Below are 18,920 nucleotides of genomic sequence, written 5' to 3' on the forward strand. Positions count from 1 at the left end.
AGCAACTTAATACTAACAATAATATAATAACAAATTTATTGGGAAAAATAGTTTGTGGAATATTAATGAGCTTAAAGGTCAATGTTTGATATGATCGCCTTTATTTTTCAATAGAGCCTGAGCTCTCTGTGAAAGTGTTCTTGTCATTTCTTTCAATACTCTCCAGGAATAGATCTCCGGGCTTGAAGGACATTCCAGAGCTCTTCCTTGGATGTTGGCTGCCTTTTGTTCCGTTCTCTGTCAAGATGATCGCATATAGGAATGTCATCAATGACAGATAATGCTCAACTATATGCTTTTCTATCCAGGTAGATTTTTACTGCATTTACTGCATATGTTTGGGGACCATTGTTTTGATTCATCCTCAATCATCGAGGTAGGGAAATCCCAAAAAGTTGATTCTGTTCATCTGGACGTAGCGTTTTCACTCATCCAAGCGACTTCTTCAGTCTCAAGACTAGTCACAAAATGTCCAACAAAACTTTTTGTTTTCTTTTTTGTTTTTTAAAGACTTCCAGAAAGCCTGGAGAACTATTGCAAGACTAAAATATTTGACCAAAATATTTTAAAATATATGTAAAGATATCGGGTGGCACAAGACTTGACAGAGTAAAGTATGTGCTTGTCCAGATTCACAAATCTAACCACAATATTCTACAAACACATTCATCGAACAATTTTATTTAAAGTGGACTGGTTCCCTATTGCCTACGCCAGCACTCACTTACCTGAGACAAGGTTGGGGTTTGAGAGGTGGATCGCATTGTACGCATGCGCATTTCCTGCTTCATCTGTGGGATGTTATAAGGGCAGCCCGTAAAGCGGAGCTTGGTTCAGTCGGAAGCATCTGGACCGGACCGAGGCTACCAGGAAGCCCATTTGCAAGGCGGAGGAGATGGAGGACAAAAAGAAAAGAAAGAAGAATGAAGACTCCTCCAACAGCGACAGAGTCACCCTGAAAAAAGAAATTGGACTTCTGAGCGCTTGCGCTATTATCATCGGTGAGTGTGTGACAGCTTTTGTTATACGTGCTCAACTCATGGAGAGTGGTTCGAAATGATGAATTCCGCGACAAGGAAAAAACTGACGAGGAAACGTGACCGAGCGGAAAGCTTATAACGTGGCTGATGTACAGTTACTCCTTCTCTGTCAAGGTTAGAGTATAGTTACACACAGTGTGAGTCACTCACTGTACGTCTGAGCTTTTATTCTAGTCTGTTCTTTTATTCTATGTATTATATTTACTATAAAGACTAAGATGTGACTTTTCTTTAAAACATGGTTCGTGACTGTCTGACTTTAAGAATGAATAGCTGAAAAGTCGGCGTTACGCACGCACGCTCTGATGTATGAATGCAGGGTTCTGAGCTTTGTGTGGAAACTGTTGCATCAGTCTGAGTGGTCTGAATATGAGCGTGCATACGTGGCTGGATGATCTAAAGCTGAACTTGACAGACACGCAGAACCGGCACATCTCCCACGTGCTTCAGTGGGAGAGTTTACTGTTACCAAGGCATTAATATCGTTAATTTCAGTTACGTTATCATACCAGTTACATCATAAAATGCGCTTATACTGCAGACAATGAAGTTTACTTTACACGTGCATCTGCAAAAACTGGATAACTGTCAAAATACAGGAAGTTGCAGTGCTGTTTGTAGTTTCCTCCAAAATGTGATGTTGCATTTTACATAACCCTTACAGTAAGTGTACACAAGGAAATGGTGGGTAAATTTAACATATACTCTTTTTATAGACTTCTACACTATTCTAGAGGTAAGTGGAGGATGCTGCTATAGATTCAAGAATCTGCAATGAATCCTGTCACGAAAATATTTTATTGTATTTCAGAACCACATGTTGCAGGGTAAAGTTTTGGCAGTGGCATTCAGTGCCTTCAGTAACAGTTCCTCATTTTGTACATTTGTGGTGGTAAATATGAAAATTTGTTTTAATGAGCGGACCGCACAAACCTTAAAAAAATTACTAACAAATAAAAAGGGAAATGTTTATCACTGGGACAGATGGTGTTTGCAGTTCAGTGAAAGGTGGAATTCTGCGACAGTCAATAGGCTACAAAGGAACCAGTTAATAGTTTGCCTTTTAATAATATTTTCAGTTCAACAGCTCATCTTCATAGCCATGCTCACATCTAATGTGCTCTGATAGAAATGAGATGTAATTGCAGTTAATGTTATTTCTGCAAATTTTGCATTTGGCAAATTTTTTCTTTCAGTATAATGCTTTATTTAATCCATATTTGTGAAATTATTTTGTTATCAGAGTTGAAGAAATATTAAAGTATTATAACGATTTAATGTATTTGGTGTGAAAGATTTCCTGTATCTGGCAGTGCAGCTGAATGAGTGTGTGAGAAAAAGAGCTCCGCTGCCTGCCCAGTGAGTGGTGCATCGGGTGGGCAACAACTCAAGTGGTCATTTGGCATCAAGTAAAATCCTTTGCCAAGTTCAAAATAAACTAGCAGGTGAGCACAGCAGATCACCATTGCATCACAGAGGGGTGTAAGAGTGTCCTGGGTTCAAACCTGGGTATGGAACTGCCCGCTAGAGCTTCTTTCTCCCAGAGCTCTAGTTTCTCCTGGTACTGAGAAACACTTTCTGGATTCATGTTGCTCATATAAGGCAAGGACACTCACACAAATAAGAAGAGATAACCAGTCATCCCTGTCATCCCATTTCAGAGAGTGTGGGATTTTTGGTCTAAGGAAATCTAGAGTCACCACTCTTCCACTTTCCACCACGATCAGTAATGAGAGAGATTTTTGCATCTCTCTGAAATTTGATCACAGGCTCTTTACAGACTGGCGCTGATCAACAAGTGTCGTATCATAACCTATCAAAAACACAGAAATGTGGTCCACAAAGATAATGCATTGTAAGTGGTAAGCCTGTAAGTGCTCCGGGCTGGAAAAGAGATGGAGACACAGTGCATACTCTGCAGCCCTGCTTATCCTGGATGTTTGCTGGTAAGCATTTAAGCTGATCACATTGGGAAGGCGTTTACATACTGAACACGCACAAAGATTTTCATAATTACATGTTAATGTGGCAGATCTGTAATCATTTAAGAAACTGGTGTTGGATTTCTTCAGGTAATATGACGATTGACTGCTCATTTTTCTTCTAAATTAATATTTTAAGATTAAAATGGACGCTCAGATCAGCTTAGCATAATGCTGAACTCTTGCCACAAGCACAGATGGAGGAAAGCCTGTACAGCCAGTACACACAGGCAACTTGAGTCATGCTACTACCCACCAGATACAGCCTACTCACATTGCATTTCATATGCCTTGTTCTAGTAATATAGACTGCTGAAGCTGTCAGCAGGGAAGCCTTCAGGTAGCTACTGATTACCACTGGTTACACTTACAGTTAGACAATACTCCACAACTATCAAATGTCCTGTATTATTAATCTCTAACCACACTGAATATACTTTTCTGCAATTGCTCACTTGCTATTAGTCGTGACATTAATCACTATTTTCATGCCACCAGCTTCATCATCGCTCACCGCTTTATCGTAGTAGTACAAGTTCCCCTCCATTAGGAGGTATTATACATGCAGCATTACAAAAAAAAAACCCCACATAATATGAGACATTCTTCATTTTCCCTTTTGCACAGGAGATTTGGAGTATTTGCTTGAATAAAATGGTGAGCAATGTGAGGTCATTTTGAGAAAATTTCTCAGAGATGGTGCTGGGATATGATGCAGAGAGGGTCAGTAGGCCTGTGACTAACAGTTTCAGCTGCAGTGCCAAACTTTATGACATAACAAACACAACACATGCATTATGTAACAGCTCTGCATCTCACAGTGGTCTCCACAATCAGATCGGACAATGAAAAATGCGTTCCTCAGATCTCATTGCTGGATCTGCATCATTAGGGAGCATTTGGGGACATAGCGTGCCTCTGGGTTTTAATAGTTTCTAAAAGATTTACAGTTGACAGGGTCATATTTTATTGTGAGGACTCAATTCTTCTCACACTTTTCCAAAGAGGACAAAGACTTGAAGGACAGTACAAACAATGTTTTGCTGTGACAGCTGCTGTTTGGTTACTTTGTTATGTGTGCTAGTTTTTGTTTTGTCGTTTTTTTGGTAGGGGTGAGGGCATGTAAATGTCAGACTGAGTCTGAACTTGCTTATTAGTATGTGCCTGAGCCAACCAAGCTATCAGAGAACCTCTATTTGTTCTTGTTAGGGAGTCAGCTGAGCCTGATTTTTAATGAGTCACATTTTAACGAGCCTGGACTAAATTACTTTTTTATCTTATTAAATATACTAGTTATTTGTATAAATGAAATTGCAGCTTTATGGATGGTTTCACCTGTATTATCACCAGTATTAAAATATCCTACCAATATTGTGTTGGTCTCTCATGTTCTGCTGAAAGATCTGAACAATCAGGGCATAGACAGAACACCTTTATGCATGTTCAGTGATGTTTAACACTGAAATGTTAGCATCAGATCCGTTGGGTCCACTTGGTTCCATGGATCCATGAATCAGATTTTGTTCATCCATACAGATTTTCATCTGAGTGGGATCTTGAAATTAGAGGCCTGGCTGTTCCTTGGGCTATCCCTAAACAGTTTCTGCATTGTGGTGGGGTACATTGTTCTTCTGCAGGAGACTACTACCTTTGAGGAGTGCTGCTTCCTCCGGGGAGTTGTGCAGGATAGGCTCCATCCTCTCCACAACCCTGAACTGGATAAACAGTTAAGAAAATGGATGGCTGAAAAATAGAAGAATGCCTGTAGCCACTGTGGCAGAACACTGTACAAACAGCAGCTTTAAATCACTGAGATTAGGCTGTGCATACCATGCAGTCATATGTCAAAGCATTACTATATATAGCTACATTAATCACTAAGTGAAAGCAATAGTCACATGCCTTACTGCAGAAAGAAAAGAGTTTTTTCTTTACTTTCCATCAGGCTTGGCTGTGCTAGTCTTTCCTCTTCACTTACTCCTTCCCTTTAACTACAGATGTGTGTTGTCCAACTTTATCAAAAATAGCTTGGTGAGCTACTGTTAGAGTATTGTGACCTTCAAGCCAAAGTTTTAATAAGCCTTTTGGAATCTCTTTGGTTCTATGTTATGTTCTTTATTCTGTTACTTTTCTTTTTACCTGAATGTATAAACATTTGACCAAATTATCACCAAGCTACAGATAAATGGTAAATGCCATTTGTTCTCAGTGTCTGGAGTTTTAAATTGAAGTGTGACAGCGTTGGGAGCACAAACTAATAAAAACAAATCTTGTGTTACAAACAAAAAGAAGTCTTTGATGAATATTTATGTATAAAGAATCACTGTAATCTTTTCTCCTAAGGGAACATCATTGGCTCTGGGATTTTCATCTCACCTAAAGGAGTGTTGGAGCATGCGGGTTCAGTGGGACTGTCACTCATCGTATGGGTTTGTGGAGGGGGCATCTGCACCCTTGGGTCCATGTGCTACGCTGAATTGGGTGTCACCATCCCAAAGTCTGGAGGTGACTATTCATATGTGACAGAAATCTTTGGGGGCCTAGTAGGGTAAGTACTGTTGTTGTTATTTTTCTAGTTACATTTTTTTTAAATACAGATGCTCCTAAACTGCAGTAGCAGCTTGTTGCGTCTTTCCCCCTGACTTATTTTTGCTTGGTATGAATTATATTGCAACAGTCCAATGGGCGTGTTGGCTTGGAACCAATCATCTGTGAGCGTCTTATGACTTTCAGAGGTCATGTGGTGTGTCAGCTGATCATAGAGCGGCATTCTAAGTCTGAGAAGGTCAAACTTGTTATACGCTGTGCCAGCCTTCAGAAGCATTTCTGTGAAAGTAGTTCAGTCTGACTTTCTCTGTTCAGTTATTTTGCAACTATGAATGAAGCAAGTACCACAAAGGATTAAACACAGGAGCAGCAGCAAACGAGTCAAAAATTTTAAAAACAGCAGAAAGTAAGAACTAGTGTAGGAGTTTTTGAATTACAATTGAATACCAATACTGAAAGAATAAGAAGGGAACAAGCAACAAAAAGCACTCACTCTGAAGGTCTTCCAGCTGGAATTAAAGTTTTCATTATGTTTTCAACTTCCAATGCACCAACAGTGAAATTCTGGAGTTACTTGAGTTTGAAAAAAACTCGACCAAAGCCTTACGTGTCCAAAATATGTGCTTAATGGCTTTGGTCCCCTGATGTTTTTAATTTAATAAAATCATCAGGTCAATGCTTCCTTGATGATAACCAAGTATGGCTTGCATTTAGCAAGAGCTTTATATATCCTTTTTTTCTAAGTTACAACAGTGGTTGTAAGATCTGCTTTAAATGCTGTCAAAAACAAGTGTCAAACACTGAGTGTTTGCCTGAGCACATCCTCTGCAGCCATAGATGGAACGCTGAAGCTGCTGCTAATGTGCTAGAGCAAAATTTAGTATTGTGGTCTAGACAAGCCAAAATGTGATGTCCACATATGTGGACGCCAGGTCCTGGGAGGTTAAGTAAAGATCCAACTTCTACAGTGGCGTTGTTCTCCTGACAGGTTTAAGTACAGGTGTGACTGTAAAGCTGGGATGGAATCAAAGACAGTATAAAAGACTGACCGAACATCCAGGTCTGAAAAGTGAAACCACCAACCTTTTTGCAACCTCTGTGGTTGCAGAAAGACTTAATGGTCTTCAACTGTCTTGTTCTGTGCCAGAGTAAACCGTTTCCTGATCACTTTCTGGGACTAGTTTCTGGTTTCAGGTCATAATTAAACAATAAGTTATTTTTTTAAATGTTTTTTTACAGTCAGAAAGGAGGATTATCCAGGGTACCATCACTGGGTAACAAATCAATCACCAGCTGTTCACCAGTGAGTTGGGTGCAAATGCTCAGCTCAAGCTGTCTTTAAAGCTTCACCAATATGACATCATGGTAGCTATGTCCATTTTCTATACAGTTTATTGAATATGGAATAATATTATAAGAGCAGTGAAAGCCCCTTCCTTGTCAAAATAACTGCCCACATGTGACAGCCCCCACCCCCTTCTACACTTAGTCTCAAGTTATTACACTGAAATTGATTCTAAATTGAAATCCCGTTCTGTCTCTTCATCCTTTAGATTCCTGTTGTTATGGAGCGCTGTCCTCATCATGTACCCAACCACGTTGGCCGTCATTGCGCTCACCTTCTCCAATTACGTCTTGCAGCCGGCCTTTCAGGACTGCTTTCCTCCGTTCATCGCCACCAAACTTCTCGCAACAATTTGTGTCTGTGAGTCACCAACAGCCTTAGAAACTCTATTTATCTATTCCATGTTAGTTTAAGTAAATGTTTATTCTAGTTTAGTGTTGTCCTTTACGTCTTATCTCTCTTTGATTTTCCACTGAACAGTTTTTAGAACTGTCCTGCCAGGGTAAACATTGTTGCTAATGCTAAGCACATGGTTCTTGATTCCAAACAAACTGAAACATCCAGTGCAGTGAAAGATCTTTTTTTTTTCAAGAACAAGATAAGGAGACACTCTTTGCTTTTCATTAAATATAAAGTCAGATGCCACAGAGTAATTCTTCAGGTCAGAATTTCAAATGCAAGACCTTGGCAGTATTTCTTTCCTGTTGGGTTTCTGAAATACAGTCAGTCATCTTGTTCTACAGCAGCAGGCCACAACTCGCTGTAAAATTGCTAATTACGTATTTAAGAATACAGTTGTTGCCCTCAGGTTTTTGAGAGGAAAATAGCTTTGACATTCATACAGCTTGCAATACACCATGGGAACTGGGAGTGCTTAACATTCCACCTCAGGAACACAACATTTTCTGAGTTTACTTCAACTCTGATAAGCCTGAATTTTGATTCTCCATTTATGATTAATGATTAATAATGGATAAATGATTTCCTTAGCATTTCCATACTGGCAAGCTGGTTGGTTGCTGGCCAGATTTTTCAGGTGTTATGGTTCAAAGTTTGATTAAACAGATGAATGGTTGACAGACTTGTTGCTCTTCTGCGTGACTGCATGTGTGTGGCCTATGCCTGTGTCATCATGACAAACTAGTTCACAGTATCACACTTCAGACCTGCTGTTGTCTTCAACATGCAAGTCATCTGACTGAATGAGCCAGAGTGACTCCCAGTGAGGTAAACATCAGACCAAGCATCTGTTTCCAAAGTAACATAAAAAGCAATTGATCTTAAAGAAAAATATCTATTTTAACTTGCACTTGTACATATATTTCCAAAATACTGTTGCTCCTATATACGATGTTCCTATAAATGACTGTTTGGAAGACAAATAATAACAAGGAAAAAGGTACTTCCATCTTAGGCAAGTTTGTGCATTTACCAAAGTAAACCAGACAAAGTAAACCAGACTAATCAAACCATCAAATCAAATCCATTTCCTGTGGTGGCTTACAGAAATGTGATTCTGTGACACTTCAGTGTGCTCAGGGCTGTCATTGTCATTTGATAGTTCCACATGAAATGTTATGCTCTATCTCCAGCCTCTAATCTGATCAGTTGGGGTATCTGTATTTAAATAGCCAGTGGCCCAAGCAGACCTTGCATGTATCCGATCCACAAACCAGCCAGTTTGGTCCTGTCAGAACCGGATGGAGAAGGGGAAACGGGATAGACGGGGAGTGGGATGGTTGGCTTCGTATGTGGGTGTGTGCGCACGTCAGGCTTAGCATTTGCTGAGTACCCTCTACTATTTATGGCAACAGAATCATACAACTGCTGCCTACTCTGGGCAGGGGACACTGTGTGAGTGGGTTTTTGTGTTGTATTCTAGAGTGTGGTGTGTGTGTGTGTGTGTGTGTGTGTGTGTGTGTCAGTATCAGTGTCAGAATACATAATGGTGCCAGTCTTTGTGGACGCTGCTAATGAGAGGGTGTGTCTACACTATTGTGCATTGTTACTCTCACAGGGCACCATGGAAATAGGAAAAGGGCAGAATACCTTTCACATCAATAATGATGGAAGTCCCCATTGGCCAGCCAGACATTCGAGTCAGATGTTTGATGTTTCTATTGGCTAGCTGGTTCGACCCCTGTCCTCCACTCTGGTCTATGGCATCACACTTGAGACTTAAAGTCACAGAAAGATTGTAGTCACCCGTCTGTGATCAGCAGTTATGCAAGCTTCATATCTCATGAAACTCAATCAGTCTGTGAGGAGAGAAAGTGTCAGACGTCTGATGGCAGATGGAAAACAGATTATTCTGAACCCTAAAAGAATAATCTCTGTACAGTTGAAGTCTTTTCATTGTAGTTCCATCCACCTTAAAAACCAAAGACAGGTGCATGTAAATGAGCAGCATCATATCAGGCAATTGGCAACACAGGTAGTCAATAGGAAGGGATAAGAAAAGAAATAGTTAAAGTTACCTGTGAAGGATAAAGTAAATATTTCATCACTTTCCAGCAACAGAATTAATGTATTATTTTTTTTTGCTGTGCTGAGTCTTCGTGAGGGTGCTCTTAAGTTCACTGAACTTTTCTTCGTTGACGGTTTATGAATGCGAGTCAGCCTAGTTATGTTTCCCCCCTCCTTCCTCTCCTGCTGAGCATACTGCTCAAGAGTCACAGGGTGACCCAGGCGTGCGTGTGTTGGTGAAAACCAGACAGGTCCAGTTGTAAGCTGGCTGTGTTCTTCTAAGAATAGGCACACTCGACAGCCCACAGCAGCACAGCCATGCACGCTCATTTATCCTGCAGTTTAGTTTGTCATCTGCTGATCAGTTTCACTCAAAAGAATGCAAAATTCATTTTCCAGCAGTCAACACTGTTTTATATTCTTTAAATATTTCTTTAAATTGTAAAACACTGTAACTTGTCTTATGGAACCATCATCATTAATTTTATACTCAATCCCACAAAACAGTCACTATAAATGTGATGTTTTTATTTCAAAGGCTAAGAGAATACATTCCAGCAAGAAGTCTGTGTTAGTCCATTATTGTGTTGGTACACAAGCAGTAGGGAGAAGTTTCATGTTATGTCTCCATCACTGGTTCGGATCATTGACTTCAATTTATTTCAAAAAAGAAGACTGTATAATTGTTTTCAGTAAAAGTGGAAATACCATTTCTATTTCATTTTACTATGTGTACTACAATCTGAACTACTGCTCTAAACTTTCATGTATCAACTGTGTATTAATTCTTTCTCATTATTTGGAAAATGGAGCCCCCCATAGAGTCAGAACAACTATGAGCATAACGTAGACACAAATTAAGAAAGCACACAAGTATGCTAGCTCAGAATAAAAACGTCATGCACAAATTCTATTTTAGTGTGGCTGAGCGAGTTCAGTTCAGGCTTCCTCTGAATCCTTGAACACACTGGCTGTTTTATTGAATGCTGCACAAAACTCATTTAAAATTCGATTGAGGGCTCATGGTGAATCATCAGACTAGCGGCTGCCCTAAAGACAGAACAAACCAGAGTGGCTCAGAAGAACAAAATGTCACTATCGGTGTGGGGACAAAAAAACTGTCACGCGTTGGACAAATGACGTGATTCTTCCAGTGTATGGTAGGCATCAAACGCCAAGAAGAATGTCACTTTCCTAAGCGTTTGACTCTATATTCATCTTCAGATGAATCAGCATGTTTACACAGAGCTCTGTAATGGCCTTAGAGGAATTTTGGATTTAATTTTATTATGTTGCTAATTCTCCAGCTGAAAACAAAATCACAAATGTTTTATAGCTAGAAAAACAATTAAGCCAACAGTTCCACAAGTGTACCATGGCACAAGAATTTCGGTACGGTATTGTGGATGCTTGCATAGTCATTTTGTTCTTGGTTTCAGAATTGTTTTACCCCTATTCATTATTCATTTAGAATTTTTCCTCAAAGCCCATTTAATCTCCTCCATATAACATATGTAATTACATTCTTTCCTCTCTATCTGTAACTTTCAGCATCCTTTTTTAGATCTCCTAGGTCTCCTCTTTGAAGTTTTTGTTATCAGATATTTTGTGATGTATAGACAGGACTGGGGAGTTTTTGCCAGTGTGGTGACTCCTGAGTCCAGATCCTGGACCAGGAGGAGGCGTTCCTGAGGTTAAAGCCTGCTGATAAATCTGCAGTGAGTTGGGGTCAGAATCCATTAAGACTTAAAGTGGTAATTAGTTAGTATTCTAGAGCTGAGGCAGCCTTCAATAGAAGCAGTGACAGCAGGACACAGATTTACCTGCACTGTCACATTCAAAGCCACTGGCACCTCCTTCCTGTCAGGGTTAGCATAGAGGAAAGTTGGGGGAGGTCGTAGTGGGGGTTCATGCAGGAACACAGAAACGGAAATTCATGTAACACTCCAAGGGTAATTGACTATAAAACACAGCAGTGTTGTAGGGGAGAGAAAGCTCTGCCCGGTGCCTCCAAAACCTCTTGCCAAAAATTCACACGTGTGTGTATACGTCTGTGCCTCTGCCAGCGGAAGCAGTTTGTTCAGATTTCTGTGGTGGGAGGAAAACTCTTGCCCTAGTGATGGATGACATGGTCACTGCTGGGTCACTAGAGTGGGTGTTAGTGGGTAAAAGAGAGGAGGAAAGAAGTGTCAGAAGAGAGATGGTGAAATATGACCCAAAGAAAGAATAGATGCAAAAAAAAAAGAAACAAGAGAGGGGACAAAAAACTAGATTATCTTCCTTTAATACACCCTGAGGGCTAAACCGTTTCCTAATCTCCATGTTCTCATTTTAAGACACCTGGAATTCTGAGGGCATGTGAAACACAAGCAACAGATAAGTGGACTATAGAGACGCTGTGAAGATAACATTACTGGAGTTGACAAAAAAGTGGACATACCCTGGCTGGGAAGCTTTTCCTGCCTGACAACTCTCATCCTGCTTGTAAAGTTATCACTGATTTCCACCCAATAAACCCATCACTAATATTTTTATGTGATTTCCAAATATTTGGATGTCACTATTATTTATGTTGTGCATAGCTCTAGGCAAACGACTTTAAAGTACCAGAAATGCTTTGAAGTCATAAGCATGTTATAGCCTGGCTCAAAGAGTGTGACATGAAATTAGAGACAACACAAGAAGTAACTAAGAAAATGGGAATTTAATCAAACAAGGATCTTTGTCATTTGGAAGAATATGAATTTGTCGGGCCAGTAGTGTTAAGTATGTAAGGAGAGGTGGGATTGAATTCGGAGAGCAAAACAAATCTAAAGAGTATTTGGAAGAATGAAGGAAAGAGCCTGGAAGACGAGGATGCCAGAGTAAAAGAATGAGCACACTGTGCAGGTGTAGCTCGTGCATCTGATCTGCACCCGCAGGACAAATGGACTGGTACTTACATAGCGGCTTTCTTCTCAGTAGAGCACTCGAAGTGCTTTCAGAACAGCACAAAAAAGAAGACAGAAAATACCTAGTCCCTGAGTAGCCTAGGAGTTTAGAGGAACAATACACAGTATTGTTTGACGTATTTGTAGGTCTCTGTTTTCTTTCTTTTGCTTGTAAGCGCAACTGAGAGACATTTGTGCTTGGCTGATTTGGCTCTCTTGGAATTGGGCCATTCGATACTATGTTGGCTTTCACAAAAATACCCTCAAAACTTAGTGATAATGTCAAGGTCAGCAGCCTAGAGGAGAGCAGGGCCACACACGTGCAGTTTACACAAGCAGGAAATAGAAAGTAGGAATTGAGAGAGAGTAATGTGCAAATAAGTAAACACACATAGAGCTTAGATTTTAAGATCTGTACATGTGTATCAAAAAAGTCAGCAACATATACTGTAGTGCAGGGGTGTCGAACTCCAGGCCTCGAGGGCCGGTGTCCTGTGCGTTTTAGATATCACTCTGGGTCAACACACCTGAATCAAATGACTAGTTCATTACCAGGCTTCTGGAGAACTTCAAGACATGTTGAGGAGGTCATTTAGCCATTTAAATCAGCTGTGTTGGATCAAGGACACATGTAAAACCTGCAGGACACCAGCCCTCGAGGCCTGGAGTTCGACACCTGTGCTGTAGTGTATTGAAAGTGGCACATGCAGTTACAATGCATGCACCATTTCAAGTAAAAAACTACTCTCAATCATCTCTAACACGTTTGTATTGTGTACTGAGTATGGGCATAATTACAAGCACAAATCTTTTAAAAGTACGGTGAGCATACACTGAATACACAATATGTTAGAAGTTTGGTATAACCATCAGATCACCAGTCAATGCCCATGCAACTTTACATCACTGCAGAAGAGTTTGGGCTCTGAGGCATTCTACAATTTTAAGACACTCACATCTTCATTTTCCTAGCTGTGGGAATCTATATCCATCCTTTATTTACAGTCTCTTTTCACACCTAGCTCATGAGGAATATAATATATGAGGTCTATACGAACGCTTAAAGGGACCCACTGCATTGAGGTCAATCAAGAATCCAGTGCTTGCATGAAAGGATTAACTTTGTTCATCCTTAAAAACACTTTAAATGTGTTGTTGACGTGATGCTTTGCATGAAATACACACATACCTGTGAATAAACCTTTAACTTTTTTTGCATAAAACTTTAATGATTTTTCTGCTGTGTGTGTTTGTGTGTATATGTGCAGTATTCCTGACCTGGGTGAACTGCTCCAGTGTGCGTTGGGCGACAAGGATCCAGGACATTTTCACTATAGGAAAACTTCTCGCGCTAGTTCTCATTATAATAGTAGGACTTGTCCAAATTTCTAGAGGTAAACACACACACATGTGCACACATGCATAAAAAATGTTTTTCAGTAATTGGTAACAGTAATTTCTGTGCTTTGGACATGTTTCATCTGCTCTCTGGTTTTATTGTATTAAAATGATTAGTGATGAACCAACAATTATTTTACGGTTTTTATTTGCCCGTTCTATATTTCTCATCTTTCATCCAGGTCATTACGATGCCCTGCAGCCCAGTGCGGCCTTTGAATTCAGTCAGGACCCCTCAGTGGGACAGATAGCTCTGGCCTTCCTCCAGGCCTCCTTTGCCTACAGCGGCTGGAATTTCCTCAACTACGTCACAGAGGAGGTCGTAGAGCCGCGCAAGTACGATATGCATAAGCAAAGCTAGCAGACACACCACAAGTTTTTCTTAAGTTCTGCCACATATCATTATTATTTTTCTTGTCATCAGGAACCTGCCCCGTGCCATCTACATTTCCATCCCACTGGTGACCCTTGTCTACACTATGACCAACATTGCCTACTTCTCCTCCATGACCCCAGAGGAGCTCCTCAGCTCTAATGCTGTGGCAGTGGTGAGCAGCTCTCCGGCGCCATGACTGGATATTTTACAAACCCAGTTCTGAAAAAGCTGAGACACTGTGTAAAATATAAAACAGAATGCAATAACTGAACTCATGAATCCATATTTTATTCAAAACAGCACATAGAAAACATAGCAATGTCAACTTTTTTAGGACGGGTGGCTGCCATCAAATTAAAAATGAGCCAGTATTTTTCTTAAAATGGGACATTTTCTCAGTTTGAACATTTGAGTCGTTTTCTATGTTCTACTGTGAAAATGTTGTTTTATCAGATTTGCAAATCATAAAACTATTTCTGTTTACACTGCACACAGTGTCCACATTTTTGGAATTCAGGCTGTATATGCAAACTCGTTTCAACTCATATACTGCTAAAGTCAACAGACATTCCAGGCTCCAGTTGTGTATTTACAATCCTGTCACATGTCGAGCAGCGGTCACTTCAGTCACTGCTTACGCATGCAGTTTACTTTTGCATCATTAATGGTTATTTTAGTTTGGCAAGTAGCAGGTTGCTGGTTTGATTCCAGCCTCAGACATTAATCCCCTTTGGGATTGCATCAGGAATTGCATCCAGCATAAAAGTCTGCCAAATCAAACATGTGGAGCCACCTGCTGTGGAGCCCCTTGTAGTGAGGGAGCAACTGAAAGTTGTTGTTTTTTCATCGGTTGTTATTACAAGTCATTGCATTTCAATGACATACCAAGGACCCAAGACCCTCGATCTTGAGTTCACACCTGAAAAACATTGAAAATATACTTTAAAAAATTCTATCTCGTATCTACATGCATATGTAACCATAGTCTTATAGTGGTATGCAGGCAAGCTGTTAAAAAGGCAATTTAATCTTTCAGTGAATCAACCAATTAATGCATTAATCGAGGAGACTGATGAATTAATAAATAATTCATTTAATCAACATGTCACTCATCTGGACAATCACTTTTTGTGTTTTTTCAGACATTTGGGGAGAAACTGCTGGGAATGTTTTCCTGGGTGATGCCAATCTCTGTAGCTTTGTCCACCTTCGGAGGAATTAATGGATATTTGTTTACCTCCTCCAGGTACAGCACAAACGCTTTGTCTTGCACTATACAACACACCAAACCCTAATTTTTACTTATTTTTACTGATGCCCGCTGTTTCCTCAAAATAACATGTATAACATGTGTAAATATGTCTCTTGGTAGATTGTGTTTCTCTGGCGCCAGAGAGGGTCACCTTCCTTATCTGCTGGCAATGATCCACCTAAAAAACTGCACGCCAATTCCTGCCCTGCTGCTCTGTGTACGTTTCACTCTAACAGGTTTATCCAGCTGTGTAGCTTCAAAACAGAGATTCAGTGCTTTAATTTTCTCTTGTTTGAACCTGTTCTGTCCTACAGTGCATTGCCACAGTTGTCATCCTGTGTATTGGGGAGACACACAACCTGATCAACTATGTGTCCTTTATAAACTATTTGTCCTATGGGGTAACCATTGCTGGCCTTCTCTACCTCCGCAAGAAAAGGCCCAATCTGGCTAGACCTATAAAGGTATGGCACTTGTTTTATCTGGAGGTATAACTTAACCACAATAAAAGCAGATTATAGTGAGGAATTAAAAAAAATGAAAATATGAAAATTATGTAAGGCAGAAAGAAAAAAATAGAAATTTGAAATAAGCTTAAAAAGCTGACAGATTCAAATAAAAGTATTTAATTTTGAATTAAATTATAATAATTATATTTTTTTTAAACAAAGGCAAATCAATTATAAAATTAAGCTTCCCATTACATCAAATCAATAATTTTTGAAAACTTTTATTCAAAGGCTCTGAACAGTGTGTCATTTTTAATGCATTTAATAATGTAAAACAAAGAAGACAGTGTAATGTATATACTGGTGATGTAGACATACACGCTAATTTTCATATAGTAGGTTGGGTTACATATAAACACAACTGTTAATTGTTGCCTGTTGTCAAAAATATTTTATTTTTAAATAAAATATTATTTTTAAATATTAAGATATATTATTGGACTTGACTTTGACTTTTGTGTGTGTACTACACACATAAACACAATGAATGTGTCTTACTGTATTTCACAGTAATCTGTGCATTTAGCATAGGAAACTGAGAGCTGCCAGCAGTCTGATTTGTGTACCACTAAATTTTGACATTTGACAATGAGTTAGCATGCATATTGTTTTGGCGCCCCCTGGTGTCACAAATGGCAGTTATATGACATTAGTTAGTGCACAAATAACATCCACTGTTTCCTGTTTTCTGTTTACATTCATGCTCCTGTATGCCATTCCCTCCAATCGCTCCCTGTTTTTACTTTTATTGTCAAATAAAAGCTGAAAATTTAAATAAAAAGTAAAAACAAACAAATAAGTATTACATTGCACTACATTAAAGCATTAAATTAAATGTCAAAAATTAGTTTTTGATAATATCTCAGACAAATATATGTACATGTTTATATATTTGGATGCTGCATGCAGCGACAGTATGGGTTTACAAATGTAAAAAGAAAAAAAAAGGTAAGGAAAAAACATAATTATGTTCATTGCAGATAAATCAACAGTGGCAAGGGTTTTTGTACAAATGTGTTTTTGTTCTGTGAAGGTGAACCTGTTGATCCCGATCAGCTACTTGATCTTCTGGGCTGTGCTGCTGGGCTTCAGCCTGTACTCTGAACCAGTGGTTTGTGGCCTGGGTATGGTTATCATGTTGACTGGAGTCCCTGTATACTTTGTGGGTGTGCAGTGGAAGGAGAAACCCAAATGGCTCTATAGATTAGTTGGTGAGTTGGTTTGTGCCAGCGTACAGAACATATTAACTATTTATGTCAGCAGTAATTCCATCTGAGTCTGACTGCTCATGATTTCTTTTGTATTGCAGAAAAACTCACGTACAAGGGCCAGAAGGTGTGTTATGTGGTGTTTCCTCAGGATGACCCCTCAGAAACTGAGCCCCTCACTGCCAAAGCTACTGACTGAGGAGTGAAGTCAAACCAGGACTTCCCCTTTTGCATCAAAGTCAATACTTCCCGTTTTCGTCTTAAATGTGTTCTTGTTTGGTCAGTGAAGCACAAAGAGAAAGTGTCATATATTTTTGCACAGGTGTGGACTGGGTTGGGCTGGCATGGAGCCCATTTTACCCAGTGCATGTGTTTTTAACTTTTTGGTTTTGCTGTCCATCCGTTGTAATCACCAGCATGCAAAGTTTTTCATACAGATCCTTATCCTTTCCCTTCTTACTCAAAGAATCTCCATTCTGTTCCAAGTCTTTTTCTGCTTCACTTCCAGGATGCTTCCAGCATGCTAATGTGCCTTATGAAATATAGACATGTGTATAGTGTGTTGGTTGTGCGGGTATTTGGAGTGTGTAATGTCTTATATGGAATAAGATAAATATGCAAGCAGTTTCTGCACTTAGCAATACTTCTCTATAACTGCTGCTACTTTGCACTTTGCTTTACTAATTACTCACATGATGCTCACTGTTGATCTGTTGTGGATGAGTAATTTGTTCTGTCTATATCTCTGCCTGGCTACAGAATCTGGCTGTTCTATTTTCTTTCCACCGATTTTTTAAAAAGAATTATGATTATATCACTTTTCCCTCATGAGAGATGCTGTTGATGCCTTAATGTTTTTATTAGAGACACTCATCTCTCCCAGTTATTTTTAAAAGACGGGCAAGACCATGACTGGATCTTGCAAGTTTTTGTTGCTTCAGCAGTGTTTTCATCTCTGGGTTCCCACTGTGAAACCTCTCAAGGTGCTCGACCAGCCAAAACAATTATTACACTCTTGACCTGTTGTAATACAGTATTTGAGCACTAATGTGTTGTTGCATAACTCTAACAGAATCTGTAATGATTGACAGACGGCTGGCAGTGGATGTTTACTTGAGCTCTCACTTCCCCAAAAGCCACTACAATGACCGTTAACTCAATATCGTTTATCCACTGATCAGCTGGCTTAACATGACACTGCTGACATCACAGAGTTGGATTAACATCCTGTTCGTATTCCATGACCTCTTGGACTTCCTGTATTAGTCAACATTGTTGATGTATTATGGCCCAAACCTGGTCAAACTTGCAACCTCAGTAACTTTGCATTTACTGTGGTCCAGGAGATATTGTTGTTGTTGCTGCCTTATCGTATTTGAGTATTCTCTTAATATCTCTTTTATGTTGTACATATAACAAACAAATGAAGATTGGGGCCTTTGGCCTTTTAAAATGAGAAGTAAACCAGCAGCTTTGAACTTTATTGAACGTGCAGTCCCTTTCTCAGCCCGTAGGTGCTGGGAACTCCATGAAAAGAGACTCGTGTCTGTCCTGCCATGTCCCGGTGCTTTTAGCTCTGAGAGCTGTAAATACTGTGTGACAAAAATAAACTTTTAAAAACGCACCAGGGGCTTCTACAAAGATGACATTCCTCAAACATGTTGTGGTACATTTGTATACTGTATAATGGGTGTACCTTTGTTTTGTAAAAGAGTGAAGTTGTAAATTAATAACAATGTAATTGATCATTAAATATAGCGACTTCGAAGAAACTGTGTGTCGTCTCCTCTGTGGGATCCTTTTTAGCACCATCAGGTCAAAAATGGGGATTTCTGTGCTAATTAAGTAAGTCGGTGGTTTTCAAGCT

The 18,920-nt window shown here is 39.6% G+C and overlaps 1 protein-coding gene across 1 annotated transcript; it reads left to right on the forward strand.

Annotated features, from left to right (window-relative positions):
• Positions 1 to 787: 787 nt before the first annotated feature.
• slc7a10a (solute carrier family 7 member 10a) lies at positions 788 to 18,807 on the forward strand. Its single transcript, XM_063480128.1, has 11 exons — positions 788 to 1,001; positions 5,366 to 5,570; positions 7,123 to 7,274; positions 13,579 to 13,704; positions 13,891 to 14,044; positions 14,133 to 14,256; positions 15,227 to 15,330; positions 15,457 to 15,553; positions 15,651 to 15,800; positions 16,879 to 17,056; positions 17,155 to 18,807. The coding sequence occupies exons 1-11, from the start codon at positions 896 to 898 to the stop codon at positions 17,250 to 17,252; spliced, it is 1,494 nt and encodes a 497-aa protein (XP_063336198.1). The 5' UTR covers positions 788 to 895; the 3' UTR covers positions 17,253 to 18,807.
• Positions 18,808 to 18,920: the final 113 nt, after the last annotated feature.

Source organism: Pelmatolapia mariae, linkage group LG1, assembly GCF_036321145.2.
Source record: "Pelmatolapia mariae isolate MD_Pm_ZW linkage group LG1, Pm_UMD_F_2, whole genome shotgun sequence".
NCBI lineage: Eukaryota > Metazoa > Chordata > Actinopteri > Cichliformes > Cichlidae > Pelmatolapia > Pelmatolapia mariae.